The 19,218-nt window shown below is 50.1% G+C and overlaps 2 protein-coding genes across 4 annotated transcripts in view; one reads left to right on the top strand and one right to left on the bottom strand.

Annotated features, from left to right (window-relative positions):
- Positions 1-2,073: 2,073 nt before the first annotated feature.
- Positions 2,074-16,417, top strand: LOC122365538 (myc-associated zinc finger protein-like). The gene is made up of 2 exons (XM_043336825.1): positions 2,074-2,756; positions 12,943-16,417. The coding sequence occupies exons 1-2, from the start codon at positions 2,621-2,623 to the stop codon at positions 14,085-14,087; spliced, it is 1,281 nt and encodes a 426-aa protein (XP_043192760.1). The 5' UTR covers positions 2,074-2,620; the 3' UTR covers positions 14,088-16,417.
- Positions 16,418-16,859: 442 nt separating this feature from the next.
- LOC122365539 (dmX-like protein 2) overlaps positions 16,860-19,218 on the bottom strand; it is a 91,492-nt gene continuing 89,133 nt past the window's right edge. For all 3 annotated transcript variants that reach the window (XM_043336826.1, XM_043336828.1, XM_043336827.1), the window contains one exon: positions 16,860-18,957. In XM_043336826.1, the coding sequence (XP_043192761.1) occupies positions 18,754-18,957 (204 nt within the window). In that variant the 3' untranslated portion in view covers positions 16,860-18,753. The remainder of the gene's footprint in view (positions 18,958-19,218) is intronic.

Here is a 19,218-nt window from a genome sequence, read left to right on the forward strand (position 1 = left end):
CCATCGGGCCTCTCCGGAACTGGGCCGAACAACTGAATCAGTTCTTGTGAGGCCGGCCCCCAGCCACGGTCACAGATGCAATGCTGCACTGCGTAACAGACAACGAGAGTCGAGACAAACTGTTACAGCCATGCATTGTTCGTTCATGCGTGATAACTAATAATCTATTCAACTGATCTTTTCGGGCTTTCGGAGAGCGTGTGGTGGCGGCCAGGTAGGCCGACAGCTGACAGGCTCGACTAAGAGGTCGGTGTGCCGCTTTCAGACCAGCCCTGGACTGTCCGGTTTGCTGAATGGTCACTGTCCTGTCCCGATCAGTCCAGTCGTCAGTTTACCGGTCTTCTGTCATCTCGTCTACCGTCTATCTACTATTTTTCTGTCTAGTGTCTAGTGTACCGCGTCCACAGTCCACCGTATACTCGGTCCACTGTTCCTGTCATCGCTTACTAGTGGTGTCAAATTCAGAAAACGTATGTCCAATGTTCGTCCAATGTCCAATAACTTACGTCGACTGTCCGTCCAAAAATGTCCAAGCCAGCCATTTGTCCAAAGATGTCCGACATCTACGCAATAGTTTACACTCAACACTGTTATTCAATTTGCTTTTAATATATCGTTACCAGCTCAAAAGTGTTAATCATATCGAAAGCTGAGCTTTCTAATAGCCAATCAATGTTAAACACAATTACTTTATAAAAATGTTGAGGTGCAGCAAGCGATTGTCCAAAGTTGTCCAAAGCCTGCTGTCATTGTCCAACCGAATTCCGAATTGGACATTGGACAAAATCGGAATTCCGAAGATTCAAGTTCCGATTGACACCACTACCGCTTACCCTGTCCCTCCCTGTCACTGAAGTGACTACCAGTACCCGGTTCTCCGGAGGCGCTGATCCAAACATGGATAAATCCATGGGACGAGGACGAAGGTCAGCGGGCAGCGACTGACAATGCGGAACTAACCAGTGAGCCAGGACGGAGATCCTTGATCGCGGGGTTGCTGTGGTCATTTATTATCAGTTTCTGCTGCCTCGCTTTTGACCTAGCCTAAAGGGTTGGCTGAACCATCATTTGGATACATTCGCCGTCGCGGAAGCATTTCTCGTTTCTAACTAGCACCTAGTGCAGACTTGTAGGCAATTAGTTTCATGTCACGTTCTCATAACGTCCCATTTCGATGAGCGAGGTTAGCACCATGAGCTCGTGACTGAATTGTAATTGTCACACGCGGGGGCCTCCGAGAGACTGGCTGTCACTTCGCGTCACATTGGCATGTCACTTCGTCACGCTGGTAGGTGTCGCAGCGCACCTTTGCAGCGCTGAGTATCACGAATATTCTGACGCCACCTTCACTTCACATCTCAAATTGTTTAAACCTAAAAAGGTGAAGAGTGAAGACGTCTGCCAGCATGCCATCCATCATCGCCTGTCGACCTGTCGACCTCTGCTATCAGCCACCGCGTTCACCATCGCTCGCCGAACTCTTCATTTTGTTTCATTTCTTTTTTCGATATTATTTCGGGATTTCGACGACGCTCAGGTACTAATGTGTAATTGAATATCCTATGTTTTAGGCGATCTTTTTATTTCAGCTTTAGTTTTAGTTTTTTCAATAAAGGTCAAAGCTTATTTGATGAGATCATTTTTGAGTCTTATGAGGGTATTTTTTAGATTGATATTTTATTACAATCACCACGTCTTGATATTCGCTTCGACTACAAAAGCGAACTATAGCGACTTACGCTCTGATTCAGCCGACGTTCCAGGCCTCGTTGGTCATCATGGTCAGAGTGGTTCTTCCAGGTATGTCCGGTCGGTATACCAACGTAACACTTTCCAGCTTGCATTCATCGAGCTATCGCTATTACTGATTGACAGCCCCATTCATCAGCACCGGTGTGCCTTTCGCCGACTGTCCCTCTGTGAGTCTCTCTGTGTATTGTGTATTGTCTGCGACTGTGGACCAGCCCGGGGGTCGGGCGGGGCCGGTCCGCTCCACTCCACAGCGTCCTTGGCGACCACCGCAGAACCGGAGAGTCGAGCGGGAGAGGGCGGACTCGCCGCGCCGGCGGACGGGGGCGGAGTGCGGACGGCTCCGCCGGACACCCCAGTCTGTCCGGAGACGGTGAGCGGGACCGGTGCTCCGGAGACTCCGGCTCAGGAGAGGCGATTCAGGAGGACCGCAGCGGAGCGGGCACGAGACTCCGGGCGATTCTGGAGCGGTGTGAGACACGAGACAGCTGCGACCCGCTCGTGGTTCCAGCGCGTGAGACCGTGACCGAGTGGTAGCACGTGCATAGCGAAAACACCATACTCCGTGAGTGAGGTTCGTGAGTGAAACAAAACGGAGTGACCCTGCGCGGAGACATGCGCCAACGTTAACTATAGCGTGGAAAAGAAAAGTGAATTGTGTTCTAGACATTCAGAACCGCGACGAATCGCGCTACGGTCAAAACAAAGCCAGGTTGTGGTGAAAAAACGGCGTCAATTCCGAAATACTTCGCTAGTCCACAGTGAACCAAATAAGTAAAGCCGATAGGCGAGGAGTGGCAAGTGTCTCCTGCAGAAGTGTGACATACAGTGTGGTGATTTGTGATCCGTGGGGAGAGCAGGGCAGCCAGCGATGCGAGTTCGAGCAGCGTTACTAGCCCTGGCCTGCGCGGCGTGGGGAGGCGCTGCCTCACAGCAGGAGCACGTGTCACAGAGCACACACAGCGACTCCAGGGAGAAGCGGCAGGCGCTGCTGAACCCCGGTGCAGGTGAGACTGACGGCTGCTGCTGACCCGCCGGTCACCTTAGCGTGTCCTAGGGGTGACCTGAACCATACCGTTATTACCGGGTCAAACATTGGGCCACCACACAGTTTGTACACACTACACAAGCCAGTTAGGTACAAATTGGTGCAATGTGGACATGAAACATCCATATTCCATTCAGCTACTAACAATCAAGAACACGAAACGCCGTTTAGTTTATGCTGCAGCTGTTCTTACAGTCACCTGCGATCCGATTAGTAATTCACACAGTCGTGAATTAATCAAGGTGCCGGTCTTGGAGATATTTTTGTGCAAGTGAACTGTCAAAGCACTATCAACATTTTCATTCCGCATCTAAAAAATACCCTACGGTTTGACGGCAGCGCAAACTGCCAAATCCTTCGACAAGGACACTGAAGTCTGCTGTCACTCAGGCAAGCAGATGGAGTGTCTATCTCAACCGAAATCAGTCAGCCCTCGTTGAACGTTTTCATAGCACTTGGCAAGACAAGAAACCATGTGGCACTCAGAGGCTTGGTTCGCACACAGATATGCAAACAAAATAGCACCAATGATACGACGAGCATGTGTTGTTTTTCAATTATCTTATGTAGGTATGTAGATACATGCATGAAGACTGCATCCTATTGCAACCATTGGCTCTGCTTTCCAATATCCTGGTAGGTACAAAATATCCATAACAAGATGCTAATGCATATGTCAATCAAAGTTATTGTGATTGTGTGTCTCATGTTATTTCGTATTTCTGCGAGAAAAAATGTTTTATTTACATGAAGCAACGCTTGGGTATTATTTGTCGAACTAAATGGAAACGATTTTTTAATGGAATAGCCTAATGAACTGCCATGTTTAATTTGTTTATTGCATCGTTCCAATGATCTCTGGCCTGTGGCTTTGCTAATGTTTTTACGAGAAGGTCAAATAGTAAATATCATGTCAATACGACGCATTCGGCGGCTGGATTAGCATTAATAAAATGACATTTATTCCTTCTTACAACTCCGCTGATGATGTATCGCTGCCATTATAAGCCTCGGATTATATTTGGCATATGAACATCAACCGAGTGAGCCACGGCATACGACCTTAGCCTGCAGCCGACCTTCAGAGTCGTGTGGGAGACAGCAGTGCTATACATTCAAACGATTCGCAGCATCCAACATGCAGCTAGAATGGTGAGCTAATCCTTTTAGCGGGAGCCCATTCGAGGAGTTGACACTGGCGGATCAAAAAATGGTCAAGGCCGTACATCATATCTTGTCATAATCGACATCATTTGGGATCTGGAAAAGCCAATAAGCCACTTGAGACCTCTAGTTGGACCTTTTGTCAATGGTTCTGAATGCGCCCGGATTCGAAAGGTTTGAGATGTTTCATATGACTTCGGCAGGAAGGTAACCAGGTAGGACGGTTCAGTATTTACGGTAGGGCAGTAATTTATCCGTGTCCTAATATCCGGACAGTGTCATCACGGATGATATGGGTCAGTCGGTCATCCCGAGCACTCTACTGACCTCGGGCTGCGCTAAAGACGGCCATTAGGTGTTGTGCTGACTCGAGCAATTTTCTCCTGAGCGCATGGTCAAGGCTGCTTCCTCACTCTTATTCGTATAAGTACCTACATATTTCAAAGCTGCTGTTGTACATAAAAATGTGTGGTTGGTTGGTATATAGTTACCGGCCCCAACAAAAGCATGTGTTCGTGCGTGCGTTTCACTTGACTGAATTCCGAATTGCAGTGATCTGCAGGAAGCCTTTTATTATTTTGCCGTGATTCATCACCGGTTTAGTTATTTCTTTCTTTATATATTTTTGAAAGGACAGTATACAATACAAGCAAGAAGCCAAATACATTGAAGCATAACAATACGCTAGAATGTGCTGCATGAGAATGCTAGTTTTATGCATTATTTGGCTTTCTCCATCTGTGGAAGACTGTTGGGAGGGTGGCAGACATTTTGTTTTTCTCATGCGTGTTCAGGATAAATTACAGCTCTTCTAGGCATAATGTGAAAAATGGTAGGCACTTAGCTCAATAACAGCGACTTTTGCTGAGACCTGAGACAAATTCACAGAACATCATTATCAATCGGGCATTTCCTTGGAAGCAGACTCTCATGCCCTCCTCTCCGGCGAAACCCTCTCCCCCAGTCTAACTAATCCCATCAACTCCCGTCCAACCAAACCGTATACGGCGGCTGACAGAATCTCCGCTGGGTGCCGGGGTATAGCCACATACCGCGGTCCGGGGCCGGTTATAGATAACGCCTTCCCAGGTGCCACTGGCCGCACGCGGTAGGCCGATTATGTCAACACATCTGGGGACAGGCAGCTGCAAAGCAGGCTTCCATGTCTGAATCTGCAGTGCAGGTGTCAAATTGTGTCATCGGCTACCGGTTTCAGAAAAAGATCGACATTTACTGCATGATTGGACCCCGGGCTGGATCATTGAACTGCGTCTGGTCTGTGATAACCAGGTGTCGATGCACCTGACATTCCCTGAGAGCACGACCTTTTGGCACCGGTTCGGTTGTTACGTGAACAAGTTCTGTGAGATGGAATTTGGACAATGTTATTTTCTCACGGTGATAGGTCAATACCCGCTTTTATCAGGAACGGTACTCGATCTTTCAGGTACGACGTTACAACTATGGCTGCTAATTGCCTGGTATGCCAGTGATCACTTTACCACATTCTCTGTGGAACATCCGAACATCCTTGTTTCAAGTGGGTCTTTTTACCCGTGGATCAGTCCAGCTATTTGTGGTCGGTCGCTGGTCATCCAGACATGACCACAGCTCTTCACTCGTTGACAGGGTGGCATAACAACTGGGGTGTTTACGGGAGCTACAATCACCACAGCTGCAATTGGTCCGTTTTTATCACCTTCCAAACCCGTGTCGGCCGCAACACGCGACCGCCTCGTGTCGTTTTTAGGCGTACCTACCTACCTACTGGCGAGAGCTGCGGCGGGGACCAATGGACAGCTCCGCAGCTACGAGCTCCTACCAGAGCGGCGCAACACTCGTTTATCGTGGTCACTGCCACTGATAACTTCGAACCACAGCGCCGCAGCTCGGTTGCCGTGGTTACACACGACACGAGAAGCTATGACAGTCACGCATAGGATAGCCTGTGTCCGTAAGTAAACCGCAATGGAGAGATTCTTTCCGCATAAGGTTCCTTGAATGGTCTCCGTTTGTCGCGGCCATGAATACAGCCGCAATTACTTTCGTGAGTCGACGATACCAGTAAATAGTTAGTAATTGTGTCGTTCGATAGTAGACGGTATCATTAGGAGGGAATCAGACATTCAGAAATCGGCGGCATCAATTTTGATGCCGAATCCAGGCTCACACACAACTGCCTAAATCTGTATGCATTGAGAACAAATGCGTTAAATCACGGCGATTCATGTCGGAGCTTCTAATCAGCGATATGGTATGGATCAGCCATTGAAAGATGACTGACTCTGCACTTCTGATGCATGATCGCCCAAGTGGAATCCTCTTTAGGGCGATAGCAAACTACGCAATACGTCATTCAGATGTGAGTTGTGACATGTTGTGGAATGGGGAACTACTCACGAGGGATGATGGTGGCGTATCGGCATCTTTTGCTAGAGAGTGATGCATCAATGCCATAAGGTGCTGCAACTCGCAACTGAACATCTCTGTTTCTCAACAGTCGATGGATGAATACCTATATCTGAGTTCGGCGCTGTCATGATTTGCTAATGCCGTTTGCATCTCTGTGCAAAAGATCTATTATGATGTTATTAAAACGTGAAGCATTACGATGTGCTTACCAAAAGAAAGTCAGCCTCTCAGTTTGTTTCACCGTTCAACGCTCACTGCACTATCCTACTTAAAACTTTTTTTAAATTTCACAAAACGCACAACACGTCCAGTCCATTTCGGCGTCTGCGATCTGCGTCCTTTAGGTATACCTATCACACCACTCTATTCTGCGTATGCCGATCGACCGTCGGCCCACCACCTGTCGAGGTGTGTCCGGACCAGCCCCGTGAATTAGCCCGTCCGCTGGTGGCCGGCCGGTGCCGATTGCGCCACACGAGCCACATGGAACCGCCCCGATCCGGCATTGGCACATCACCTTCCCTGGGCGATTAGCCCGTCCTCACAGTCCGTCAGGCCACCAGCTGGTGCGGCCACCGACTCAGGGATCAGCTGAGGACTTGTACTTACTGCCCGTTGCAGGCAAATCCATGAGCAATGAACATGGTATGAGCTAATATGAAAACATTTTTGCACGGCGACTGAATTGGGATATTTGCTAAGCTAAATGTAACTCCCGAAATGTGTTGAAAAGTAGCAGTGCTAATTGTGTCCACAGGAATGGATAAGTCGTGAGTCGTGATAGATAATCAGTTGACGTAAAAAGTATGATATTTCACTTAAAAAAAAACATAAATGCCAGAATCAGTTAACACACGGGTGATAAAAGGTAGTTAAAATAAGGGGCTAGATTTAGATATTGCAAACACATTTGGAAATAGAAACGTATTCATCTAAGCAATCCACATTTTCTTCCAATGCTAAATTGAAGGATATTCAGTATCCAACCAAGCAATCATAAAGCAAAAATAAACGGGAAAGCGTTCTCCCCGACGTTAACACTTGCCTATGTTACATTTCCATTCCTAGATGGCGCTAAGAGCAAACGCCTGAATTTATGCTGTACCGCAAAGCAGCGCACGAAACTCAAATAGGCGCTGCATTGATAAATATTGCAGTAAACGCCAGACGGGCTACGGAGGTCAAAAGACCAAGATGATGCTCATGCTGTTCAATTGCGGAAGCTTTCGACTGTCCTGCTTAGGAAAATGCCATGGAAATTTCACATGAATGGTGGCTTGAGTAGAAAAGTGGTAAATAGGTATTTTCCATTGCGTCTTCTGTAAGAAAATAAACATATATCGTGGTTCGATCAATAGTCGCTTATTGGAAAGTTCGGTATGTAAGCAATTACACTCCGTAACACCGTGTCATTCCGTTACAAGCCCTAATTTTGATGACGATCAGCCTTACAACAAATACCGCTCAGCCAGTCCGTGGTCCGTATATCCTTCGGAGCCTGTAATCCGGCGGTCGGGCCGCCGGCATCCTTGTCTGGAGGCCCTTTCTCCGCTCAGCAGATGAGCATTGCAACCTGCATCTAGCAGGGCTGCAACAAACACATTACACGACACAGTCTGGCTGTGGTGTCACCCGACCCCACGTGCCGCTGCGCGCCGGGACCGCAACATGCCGACCGGACCACCATTTTAGCTCGGCTGAAAGGACATGGTACAGCTTCGCAGACATAAATGGCTCGTTACTCGGCTAAATACCGCTATGTAGTGACAAGGTTATGGTGGAAGAAATGAGTTGGCAACGCACAGTACGATTTCAGCTTGTTACGATATCGTAAGAGGTGTACGTTACCAACATCCTTATTTCGCAAGCTGCTGCACATTTGAGCTATCTTTTTGGGATTTCCAACACATGTGAGCATGCGTCTGGAAAGAAGGATGAAGCTCAACGGCTTAGCATCATGCCCAGGGGCGGCGCCACGGATTTTCGATAGGGGGGGACGGGGGCTTGACTGACCGATAACCCCAAAAGTAGATACTGATCGTGTATGCAAAAAAAAACGAGGCACGTAACGCCGCGAAACTTGGCAAAGCCCAAAACACATCGAACGGTGCATCCTGTTTCCAAACTTATCCTAGGACACCTAAGATCGATCACCTTTTCAAGCATCCTTGCCTCTAAATCAAAATTTGCAGTCTTGTCAACTCAAAGCTGGTTTCCTACAAGCTGCGAATTGCTTATGTATGAGTAGCAGTGCCAACTTTTCTTATGTTCGTACTTTCAAAATCAAATTTGCGATCTTATGTCTGGTCAGATTGATGGCTTCACCATCAAATAGCCATGGAGGAAAAGTGGGAATGTCTTCTGCTCTGACAAGCGCGCCAAAGCTGCAGTAATAATTTCAGAAGCATGACATCACCACCTGATCCATATGCAACGGGCAGGGTGCAGCTAATGGCTAGCCGTCAGTGGTTATCGGTGGTCACTCAAAAGGTCATGCTAGGTCATGGAAGGTCACCAGCCGTTATTTGATCACACTTTTTGATGGATTTTATTGACTTAGAGCTTCGCGGGAGCAAAGAGCGTATGCACCGTTAAAAATTTGAGTGAAAGGGTCTCAGGTCCGGCGCCCTCTGATGTCAGATGAAATGCCCCAGGGTAGAATTCCGGTCCTTGTTGATTAACTTCGTCAAAAATGGCAGTAGAGCTGTGATGAGGGCACCATTGTGTTCGTCATGATCGAGCTGGCACGACCTGCATCGTCCTCATATTCACCCTCCAATCGTAACAACTGCAGCAGGGATTGGCAAATGGCGGCCGCGGGGCACCCCCTTTGGGAGATAATGAAGGTCTCTGTAAACCTCATCCCTCATCTCTTTAGCATTAGTGGCTCTCCTTTTGGAACAGGTTTCTTGACTGTTTCACCCCAGAATTCAAAGACTAGTCAAGGTGAACACACCACAGACCACAGTGAGCACAAATTGATAAACTGGTGTATCTCAATTTTCATGTAGAACCTTTCATGTATCACGTACCTAAAACCCTTTCGTGCACTCATGCAAAAGCAACTGCCATGTTTCAACAGCTTGTAATGACATTTTCACAGCCGCTGAAGTAAGAAGGGGAGGGGGCTCGATTAGACCCTCAGCCGTTCGGCCGCCGACCGAACTTAGTTTTGTAGAAAAACGAGTGCTATCCCCTTGACGAGAGGGAACCGATGCTACCCAATTATAAGGTCTTGGGCTACTGCGTGATTTTTTTGGTCCTGCCTGTGATCTATCTGAACATTTCTCCCCACAAGTGCTGGGGTTAACCCTCGCCGGCCGAGGGGGGGGGGGCGGGTGCCGCCCCCCCCATAGGGTTTTTTTCGCGATAGCTCCGAACACACTGGCGATAGAGAGCTGAAACTTGGCATACCTGACCTTTGATCCAAGCCGCATCTTTTGACACCAACCGCATTTTTGGGTCAGGTCAGGTCACTGACCTATGACGTCATAAGTGAACCTCTGCACGGTCTTCAGATGTCGCAACTTAGCAACGCCCTCACTGCCAGAGGAGATGTCACAGGGAAATGAAACTTGCAGGATCTAGTATCCATTATGAGTCCCACAACTTGTATATCTCGGATTTTTCCTAAAGGTCATATGAGGTCAGGTCATTTTCGTGACCTCACCATTATAAGTCAATGGGGAAAAATGAAAACTGCTATTCTGGCGCCGGGAACGATCTCCAACTATCTCAAGCACACAGAATCGTGATTTTATGCACTCCTTGCAAGGTTAGATGCGTCACTTTTGCAATGTTGACCTTGCGTGACGTCATTTATGACGTCATCAAGGTCATATTAGTTTTTCGTCAATAACTCTTGATCAAATTGAGCTAGCGAGTCGGGAAAGCCACCAATGGACTCAGGAAGACCTGCCGAATCGAATGATATGCGACATGACCCCTTTCGACCAACTTCGTGACCTGGGGGTGCTGACCTGACCTTGACCTGAGGTCAACACCCCAAGTTGACCTGACCCGGACAAAAAGTATATCATTCGACGCGCCTGAGCGAGACGAACACGATGCTGCCAAAATCGGCGCTCTGCGGCCGTTTTTTGCGAAGTTATTCACCAAAAACTGAACCGTACCTTGGGGCACTTGACCTGACCTCAGAGGTCACCGGTTGACCTAGGACCTTAAAATCGGGTACCAATCTCTGCGTCTCGTAACGGCGCACACGCTCGTTTTTTCCGCGACGCGCTAGCTCCACCAGGGGCGAAACGGCGAGGGGGGGGTCGTACCCGCCCCCCCCCCCCCTCGGCCGGCGCGTATGTAGAAAACCAATAGGTCCGGCGAGGGTTAAATGTCATAGATTTGAAATTGTTTCTGTGGTAGAACTGCCATGCTTGAAGTTGATTAATTAGGAATGGAAAATATCCATATAGTAACGGAAATCTATGGAATTTCAGTAAACTTTGTTGTGTCGGCAATGGGGTCTGGTAGTGGGGTGGAAAAGGTAATAACCCTGCCTGGCGCCCCAAAAGGAGGGGGCACGATCCCCGAGAGCCTGCCGATCACCTTATAACTACAGGCATCACAGCTCCACACCTTGGGCAAATGGCCAGGACCCCCTGCGATACATCCCAACAGCAATCTTTATTCAGAACCTGGCTTGATTAACCAACGGTGCATTAAATGAGACGGATAACTCTGCAATGCACTTATCAACTATTGAACGGACCTCGCCGATAGGGGGTACTGTACCCCCCTAACTTTCGATAGCGGGGGACCTGTCCCCCCCGTCCCCCCCGGTGGCGCCGCCCATGATCATGCCATTAGTTATATCCGTGATGACGGATCACATCGTGTAAAACTTGGCCAATTTTGACCAGCAAAGCCCACTTAGGTAAACTAGTTGTTGATAGCCACATTACATAGTGGCTTGGCGAGATTTTCGTGCTGTCCAGTGAATGTGCCGACACTGATTAGTTGTGAGTCTCACTGGTTGGTCCGATATGTGACTGGAAACGCCAGACAAAGTCCGGCCTTGAATCACACCCAGAACCGGTACACGGTGACAAGGGTATGCAGACCATTGCCACAGAGCAGCGAGATCCCCAGATGCATATGGTACAAACGATGAATAAACACGATGCCGCATGTATCTCCCGACCAGATTAGGTCAACCTTTAGGCATTCTGTTGGGTAACGCTTTAACCCTCGCCCCGTTGGGGGGGGGGGCAATTTGGCCCCCCCTGTGGTTTTTCCTGAATAGCAAGAAAACGGCGGCGCGCAGCGCCGCCAAATTTGCAGTACCTTCCCGGGCATCAATTTGACACCTTCACACCAACTTTCAAGTCACAGGTCACCTTAGGTCAGGAGTTATTGAGGTCAAACTGAGGTCATGTTCGAGCAAAAATGAGCAAAAACATGCAATCTTGAAACGCTCACCAAATCTACAATTACCAAGCAATTTCAAAGTTCTTTATATGGTATATAAAAGCGGCGCTACAAAACTGCTATCTCGGATTTTCAAAATTATGGGTTTTTGACCCCAAGAATTCAAAAAATTGATTTCTTACAAAAACTAAAAAAAAATCCGAATTTCGAAAAAACCGGAATAAATGTGATAGTCCCTGCGCTCTTCTATATACATACCAAATTTCAGATCGATATTTCGTTTTTTGGCCAAGTTATAGCGAAAAACTGTTCAAAAATAATGACGTCAAATTTTTGAACTCAATTTTTAGCGATTCTTTAGACCACGTAGGGCAAAACAAAGACACCATTGAACTCCCCGTGACGAGCTGCATCGAATCGATACCCATTTTATGCAAAAATATCAACTTTGAAATTTGACCTAATTTGACCTGACCTTGACCAAAACGTGACCTAAGCTGGCCCCAAAGGCTGCCTGACCCACATAATCGCATTTGTCATGTAAAATGTATAAAACATGTATCACACGACATTTTCATATTGTGACCCCCCAGTGACCTGGCCTCTGTGACCTGACCTGGTATCAGTGACCTCAAATAGCAAAATGTGTGTTTGAAGAACATTTCCCCATCGATGATTTTCAATGAAATGCATTTTACTCGATTTTACAACACATTTCTTGAAATGCCTGTAAACGGTGAAAATTCGACCTTTGATCTGACCTGTGACGTCATCGGTTTGACCTAGGTCAATAAAATTGAGTCACAAGGTAGTTCCCTGATAGGGCTATCCAACACCGTTTGCCGCTTGTCGCTAGGTTGCGTGGTTCTCGAGATCTGGGGGGGGGGGGCAAATTGCCCCCCCCCCAACGGGGCGCGCTGCTCGGCAGAGCCCAACGGGGCGCGGGTTAAAGTCTTTCGTGATGATCAACATATACAGTATACACGGTCCGTTCAGCAATGAATTGAGCCAAATAAAGACCTTTCTATATATCATGATTAATTGTTTGCAGAATCTCCGCAGTCTTTCCCGAACCCGCTGGTCTTCGGGCATGTCCCGGAAGGGTCGAACAAACCCCTTCCAAATCCCGTGCATCCCCGGTTTCCAGTCGGATCGTTCTAACTCTCCCTTTCTTTCCCCGGCAGGGTCCGGCTGTGCCGACTGGTCGCTTCTCAACTACCTGCTCTACTACTACCTGATCCAGGCCCAGACGACGGACGCCGCCCAGATTCAGCACCAGCAGACCGACCAGATGGCCGCAGCTCTGCTGAAGCTACGCCGGGCGCGCGGCACCGACCCCCTGCCGACCCTGCTCAGCCAGCCGGCCGGCCAGGCGGCCATCATCACCCTGCTGCAGAAGGTCACCCAGGGCGACACCGGACAGCTGCTGCTGCTGCTGGCCGACATCAGAGACCAGGGGCGAGCCGCCGCGCTCGGCGCAGCGCAGGGACTGCGGCAGGGGCAGGGAGGTGTCGGGCCGGGTCTGGGACTGGCTCCCGGCTCACTGGGACAGCAGAGACCGGTGTTCGGTTCTGGTCCCCAGCAGCCGGTGCCAGGTCAGTTCCCGACAGCGCAGCAGCTAGGAGCGCAGCTGGATCCACTGGCTGGGGCAGGTCAGCCCGGTCTGACTGGACGGAAGGCCGGCGATCTGCAGGGAATCTTCGGCCTGAACGGCGTGGGAGCGGAAGCGTCGGGACCTAAGGCTCAGGCACAGATTTCACAGGCTGAAAGCAAAGCTCAAGCGACGGTGCCCGTCACCAAACCGCCTCCATCTTCCACACCAACACCACCGCCTCCGCCGCCACCTCCCACCCGCAAACCGACCACCACCCCAAGACCTCGACCCCCTCCGCCACCCCGCGCGCCTCAACCCCGACCTGCGGCCGTTCGGAGCAGTGTACTGGCTCCGAGCACCAGTCTACACGTCACCACATCTACCCTCGTCACCACCATCCTCCTCAAGAAGACCAAGACGGTGCCGGCCGTGCGCGGCGACACGCCCACCACTGTCAAGCACGTGCACACGGTGACACACGTGCTGACCGCCACGGGTCTGCAGACGGACACGATCGTGATCACGCCGACGTTGGTTATCTCCGCCGGCACGACTCGTACTGTGTATGGAGGAGGACCCACGCCGGGCGCCGGTACCGGACGGCGAAGGCGGCGACGGGCTGGTTCTGCGTCACCGCTCCAGCCCAGCGCCCTGGTAGATGGGAGGGCGAACCATGCTGATCACAGTGACTACAGAACGCCGCTCCTGCCGGCACCGTCTCTGGCGCAGTTGTGAGATAGTGGTAGACGTAGGGGAAGAAGGTGGTGAACCTTCTGTAGGAATGGTGGCAGGTGTGAGCTGGACGATAAACGACAGAAAAAGCCCACTCGCTCGTTTGGCCACAATGAGAGGAAGTTTGTCTTCCTGAGTTGTCTTGTTTTCCCAGTGTGTTTGAGTCACGTCTCTGCAATGAACTATGCCATGGTGCGCAGGCCAAAACGGCATACTGGAATGCGGACATCGTGAGCCCGAACCGCAAGTTGGAACGCCGGATCGCCAGCTGGCATCGTCTCACGCACAGCTCGCAATGCAAGCCGTGTGCACGATCAGACCTGTGCACTGCACCGTGCACAGAGCGCCGATAGAAAACAGCGGTCGGCTCGCCCAGGCATGCACCGTTACAAATGTGATTAATGAGGAGTTAAATGCGGCGAACGGATCTGAGGAGATTGGAGAGCAGCTCGCTTGCGAGTCAACACATCTCACTGAGTCTTGTGACAACAATGATACTGTGGGAGCGTTATCAGCGTCATAAACGCCCCACCTGACCAGCTAGTGCGTCAAAAGCACCAGACTGTCTGCAAACCTGGCGACACGACGCGCCAATGTCCGCTGTTCGACAGCTGTCTGATGGTCTTCAGCCGATTGATCCAGTCCGACAGCAGACTGTCCCACTGCCGGAATTAGCAACACCCGGCCTCGTTTCATCAACCCATTGTCACCGGCACGTATAAAAGAATGGAATAAAACTCGTCATACAGGACGCAGAGCGCCACTCACAAAGTTCCGGCACTCCTCGGAGTGAGAGTGAGAGTGAGTTCTCCTTGAACGGATTGCGCGGGAGGGAGAGAGGACTGAAATACCTCCGAAAGTGAGAGTGAACGGAGGAGGAGCGGCCAACCGAGAGGCTCCGTTACGAGCGCTCTGTGTGACCAAACTGGACTGTAATTGGAGCGGCCACGCCCGCCGCCGGCCGCTAGGCCACGTGCCAGGACATTCCAGCGGCTCAGCGGGACGGGGGCGGGGCGGGGGCGGGGGCGGGGGCGGGGCGGGGGCGGCAGACTGTGACGGGTTCCGTGCCGTCTCTGAAGGATTGTGGGCTGCCAGGGTCGCCGGGACTGCCGGTAAGCCGTAAACACAGCAGTTCTCGATGTTTGTCAGCCTTCCCGGGCCGTATAGGAGTGAGACGAACCGGAGATAGTGACGGAACGACACCTGGCTGATGTAACGCCGGCGAGACGATCGTAAAGCGACCACTGCCGTGACGGCAGCCGTCACCAGGTCTGACTGTGACTCCCACCGTGACGGCGTGTGACGATGTGACGGGGTGTGACGGAGTGCGATAGAGCTGTTTGTACGGAAAGTGAGCGTGAGTGAGATATGTTGATGTCGTTTCGGTATGTACCCCAGTGTTCACCGTTCCCGTTCTTATCTTCCCCGACGACCTTCAGTCCCAGCTGTGACTTGCGACTGACTAGGACAGACACGCGTGTTGTGTCTGTGTCAGACATGCTGCTTCAAAGTGTCGCGTTACGGTCATGGTCACAGCAGATACCCGGGGCGTGGCTGAATATCCCAACCTTGGTCGTTCAACCACGCCCCAGCCTTCTCTTTCCTCCGCTAACCACAACGCGCGAACTGCATGTCCTTCGTTTGCGGCTGAAACGGCTCACAGAGCAGTGCCACGCCCCGACAGGGAGCAGAGCGAAAAGGTCAAGCCCGCAGAACAAGCAAAGCGGCAAAAGTGTTGCGGTAACAAGGGCGCACGCGGGGTCTTTGTTATTGGATTAATACGGCAGCAACCAGCGAGGAATGTGCAGGAGAGAGGAAATGTCAAATCACGATTGTTCATTTGATATTGTTTGCTCGGGTGCACGGCGTGGGAGCGAGGGCTAGATTATGATATAGCTCGGTAATAATTGCGCTGTTTTTAGTGCCAATATTCCAATTCATCTGCGCCTTGTCTCAACCTGTGATAAAAAACCGTCCATCACCTTCCCACAGCAGAGTGCGTTGCACGAGAACAAGAACACATTTTATTCCGAGCTCGCGCCGCAATGTGAGGTGCGATGCCATTCTGGTTCACCTATTCATCTTTTAACCCGTGCCTACAGTCATATCCAACGGTGGCAGCTCCATGCAAATCCTCAACCCGCCCGTCTTCTCGCAGTTCGCACGCCACTGTATCAATGCCGTGTGCCGCGCCTTCGTCAGGTCACACTCCTGCCGTGAAGTATGAGAAGCGTCCCTAGCCTAGCCACTACCCCACGTCCAGGATTTCTCACTAGGGACCGTTTGGTGTGAACCGCCAAGTACTTCTGTCGTCGATGTGAATACATATTGGCTGGTGAGCTGCGACTTTTGGTCGGAACTGTCTCACGATGCACGGTTTTCGCACAGCGCAGGACGGGTGAAAATGTAACGAAGGACGCAACATGTCTAACACCTGTGACTTCAGCGCTGTGGAGTGCAAGGAGACTAACCAATGAACCAAACAATGATGGAACTAAAAACGATATTGGGCACTAGGCCCAATCCGCTTTAGGACTATCTCAACAACAAACCCAAACCACGCCATATTTTTGGTAGTCTTTGAAGAAATGCACGCTTCACATAGCCGCAAAAATCGCCAAATGAGATGAGAGCATCTCAAATCATTAATGTAATCATACCCACCATTTCGAATCGTCATCAAAGTTAGAAGCAAAACAGTAACTACACCGGTGTTCCAGTAGCGCGTTTTCGCATCGGGTGACTGCAACGCTGGCCATAAAGCTAACACCCAGCGAATCGACAGACGTTTATTGGGGAATAATAGATCACACAACACACTACTTACATGCACACATTTCATCACTACAGCCAGTGTTATCGCTCAGTTCACACAGCTATCAAGTCTAGAGGGTAGATATACGAGATACAATGACGGTGGTACGAATAACACTGAACATCCAGCTAGTATACATATTGGGAGCCGTTCAGTGCAGTACCATCGCTGGTTACGGAACACAACCATAAAATCGTGAATTCTTCCTACCTTCCTGTACAAAATCATTCACATTGCGCGATATAATAACATAGGAATAAACAATGGCGTAGGAATATATAAACATCGACAATATCTTCGCAGCTTCATCCGAATCGAACGGCAGACGGGACCGGTAGCGACGTGGCCGAAAACCGTCGACTCTAAAACTCAGACGGCACGCGAGGTGCCCTGTATCCCTCTGATTCGTGTGGGGAAACACGCGGCTGGTATCGAGCGGCTGACCTAGCCCTTAGGAAAACAGTACGGTCAACGCAATCACGCTGTTCAGCCGGGCGGGCCCGATCCCGATAGCTCGTGAATAATAGCTCAGCTGTGGTTGTGGCGACACGCGAGGCCTGTCGCTGTGTCGCCGCGACAGTAACCGCGACACGCGGGGACATTCTGTCGCAGTTACCGCGAAACGAACTTATACGAGACAATATTTTCAAGTTAAGACGGGACAATACCGAGATACATATGGCATTGGGAAAATTAATGGGTAAATTGAATGATCAGCGGTAAATAATGCCACTTCCAGTCCTGGAGCTTTTCGACATACCTACTTGTAAGGATATACCCTTGGCAATACAGCTGCGCTTTTTCGCTACACAATAAACAGCCTAGTGTGACAATATATCTCCCGCTTTGCTAAAAATTGCACATGACACGACGAACTCCGTCTTTACTATGGCCCTGGCTCCAATCTAAGCAAATACAGGATCAATTCACCTCACGAGCACTCACGCACACAACCTCAGCACGCACACACACAAACACATACGCACACGTACGCACAGTACGCAGTGCGACAGTCTCAACCCTGTCTGGAATGTAGCGTTACTGGTGGTGCAGCCGGCGGGCGGAACTGGCCTTGTCTGTGGCTTATGGCTCGCGGTCGAACAGGGACTGGTGAGAGGTTTCGAAAGGCGGAGCGGCCTCATGCATGATTGCACAGCGAGTGCCAATAAAAATTGTCTCCAGTCAGCCAGAAAATTGAATTTGCTGAAGCAGGTAGCTCGCTATTTGGGTGGTGTAATTACACTACTTCTTCCACTGCCAGAAGTCAATACAAATTACAAGCTATCAAAAAGTCTCTAATTTTCGGTCCATCACAAGCATGCCTACAATGATCACTTCTTTTCACTTGCCACTATTTTCTTCAACCTGTTTATCCATTGCAACACCTGATTTCATCCTGACCGTCTCTCAACCACTTCAGTAGAGGGAATGCCATTTCCTAGCTCAGTAGACAGATTGTAGTCTCCGCAGCGAAGGGACAATAGTCTGCTCAGAAGAACAGCAGCCTCATGAGTTGACGAACTGTGGCTTCCTCAGCAAACTCCAGTCTTCCCAATAGACTGCAGTCTCCTCAGCAGGTTGTTACTCTCCTAAGAAGACTGTAGTCTCTTTATGAGACGACTCTCCTCAGTAGACACCCCATAGTCTCCTCCTCAGGACTCTACCGTTCTCAGTAGACAGACCGTTCCCTCCACCTCCTCAGATGCCTGATCGGTAGACAGACTAATCTCAGTACACTGTCCCCTCCTTCTCAGGATTCTACCTCGCTCAGTAGACGCCCTCTACTCTCCTCCGTAGGATTCTACCCAGCTCAGTAGACGCCCTCTACTCTCCTCCCGCAGGACTCTACCTGTCTCAGTAGACGGACTGCACCACTGTATCCCGGTGGTGGGGCACGGCGCGCAGCTTCATAGAGCCGTCAGCGCCGCATGAATACAGGCGGTGCTCGTCGTCAATATGAAGCTGAGTCACGCCGTGGCCGGCGTTCTTGAAGAAGCCGCCGCGCGCGTGCTCGGCAGGGAACGAGAAGAACGCGTCCCGTACCGTCAGACCCCACACCTGGAACAGGAAAAGAAGTTGCAGAGGGGCGAACGAGTCTGGGCGTGGGGATAATATTCTGAAGTTACTTACCTTGCTCGATAAATGATTTAGGGACTCATTCGATTATACATTCAGTTCGATTATCGAGCTGAACCACGCATTTTACCTAAATGATGAAAAATGTATAACAATATGTCTGTTAACTGCACATCAAAGACCCTTTCAGACATAGGAAAATTCCATTCCCATAACGAAACTAAGTCATACATTACGCCACAT

The sequence above is a fragment of the Amphibalanus amphitrite genome, unplaced genomic scaffold, assembly GCF_019059575.1.
Source record: "Amphibalanus amphitrite isolate SeventyFive unplaced genomic scaffold, NRLGWU_Aamphi_draft 000747F_arrow, whole genome shotgun sequence".
NCBI classification, from domain to species: domain Eukaryota; kingdom Metazoa; phylum Arthropoda; class Thecostraca; order Balanomorpha; family Balanidae; genus Amphibalanus; species Amphibalanus amphitrite.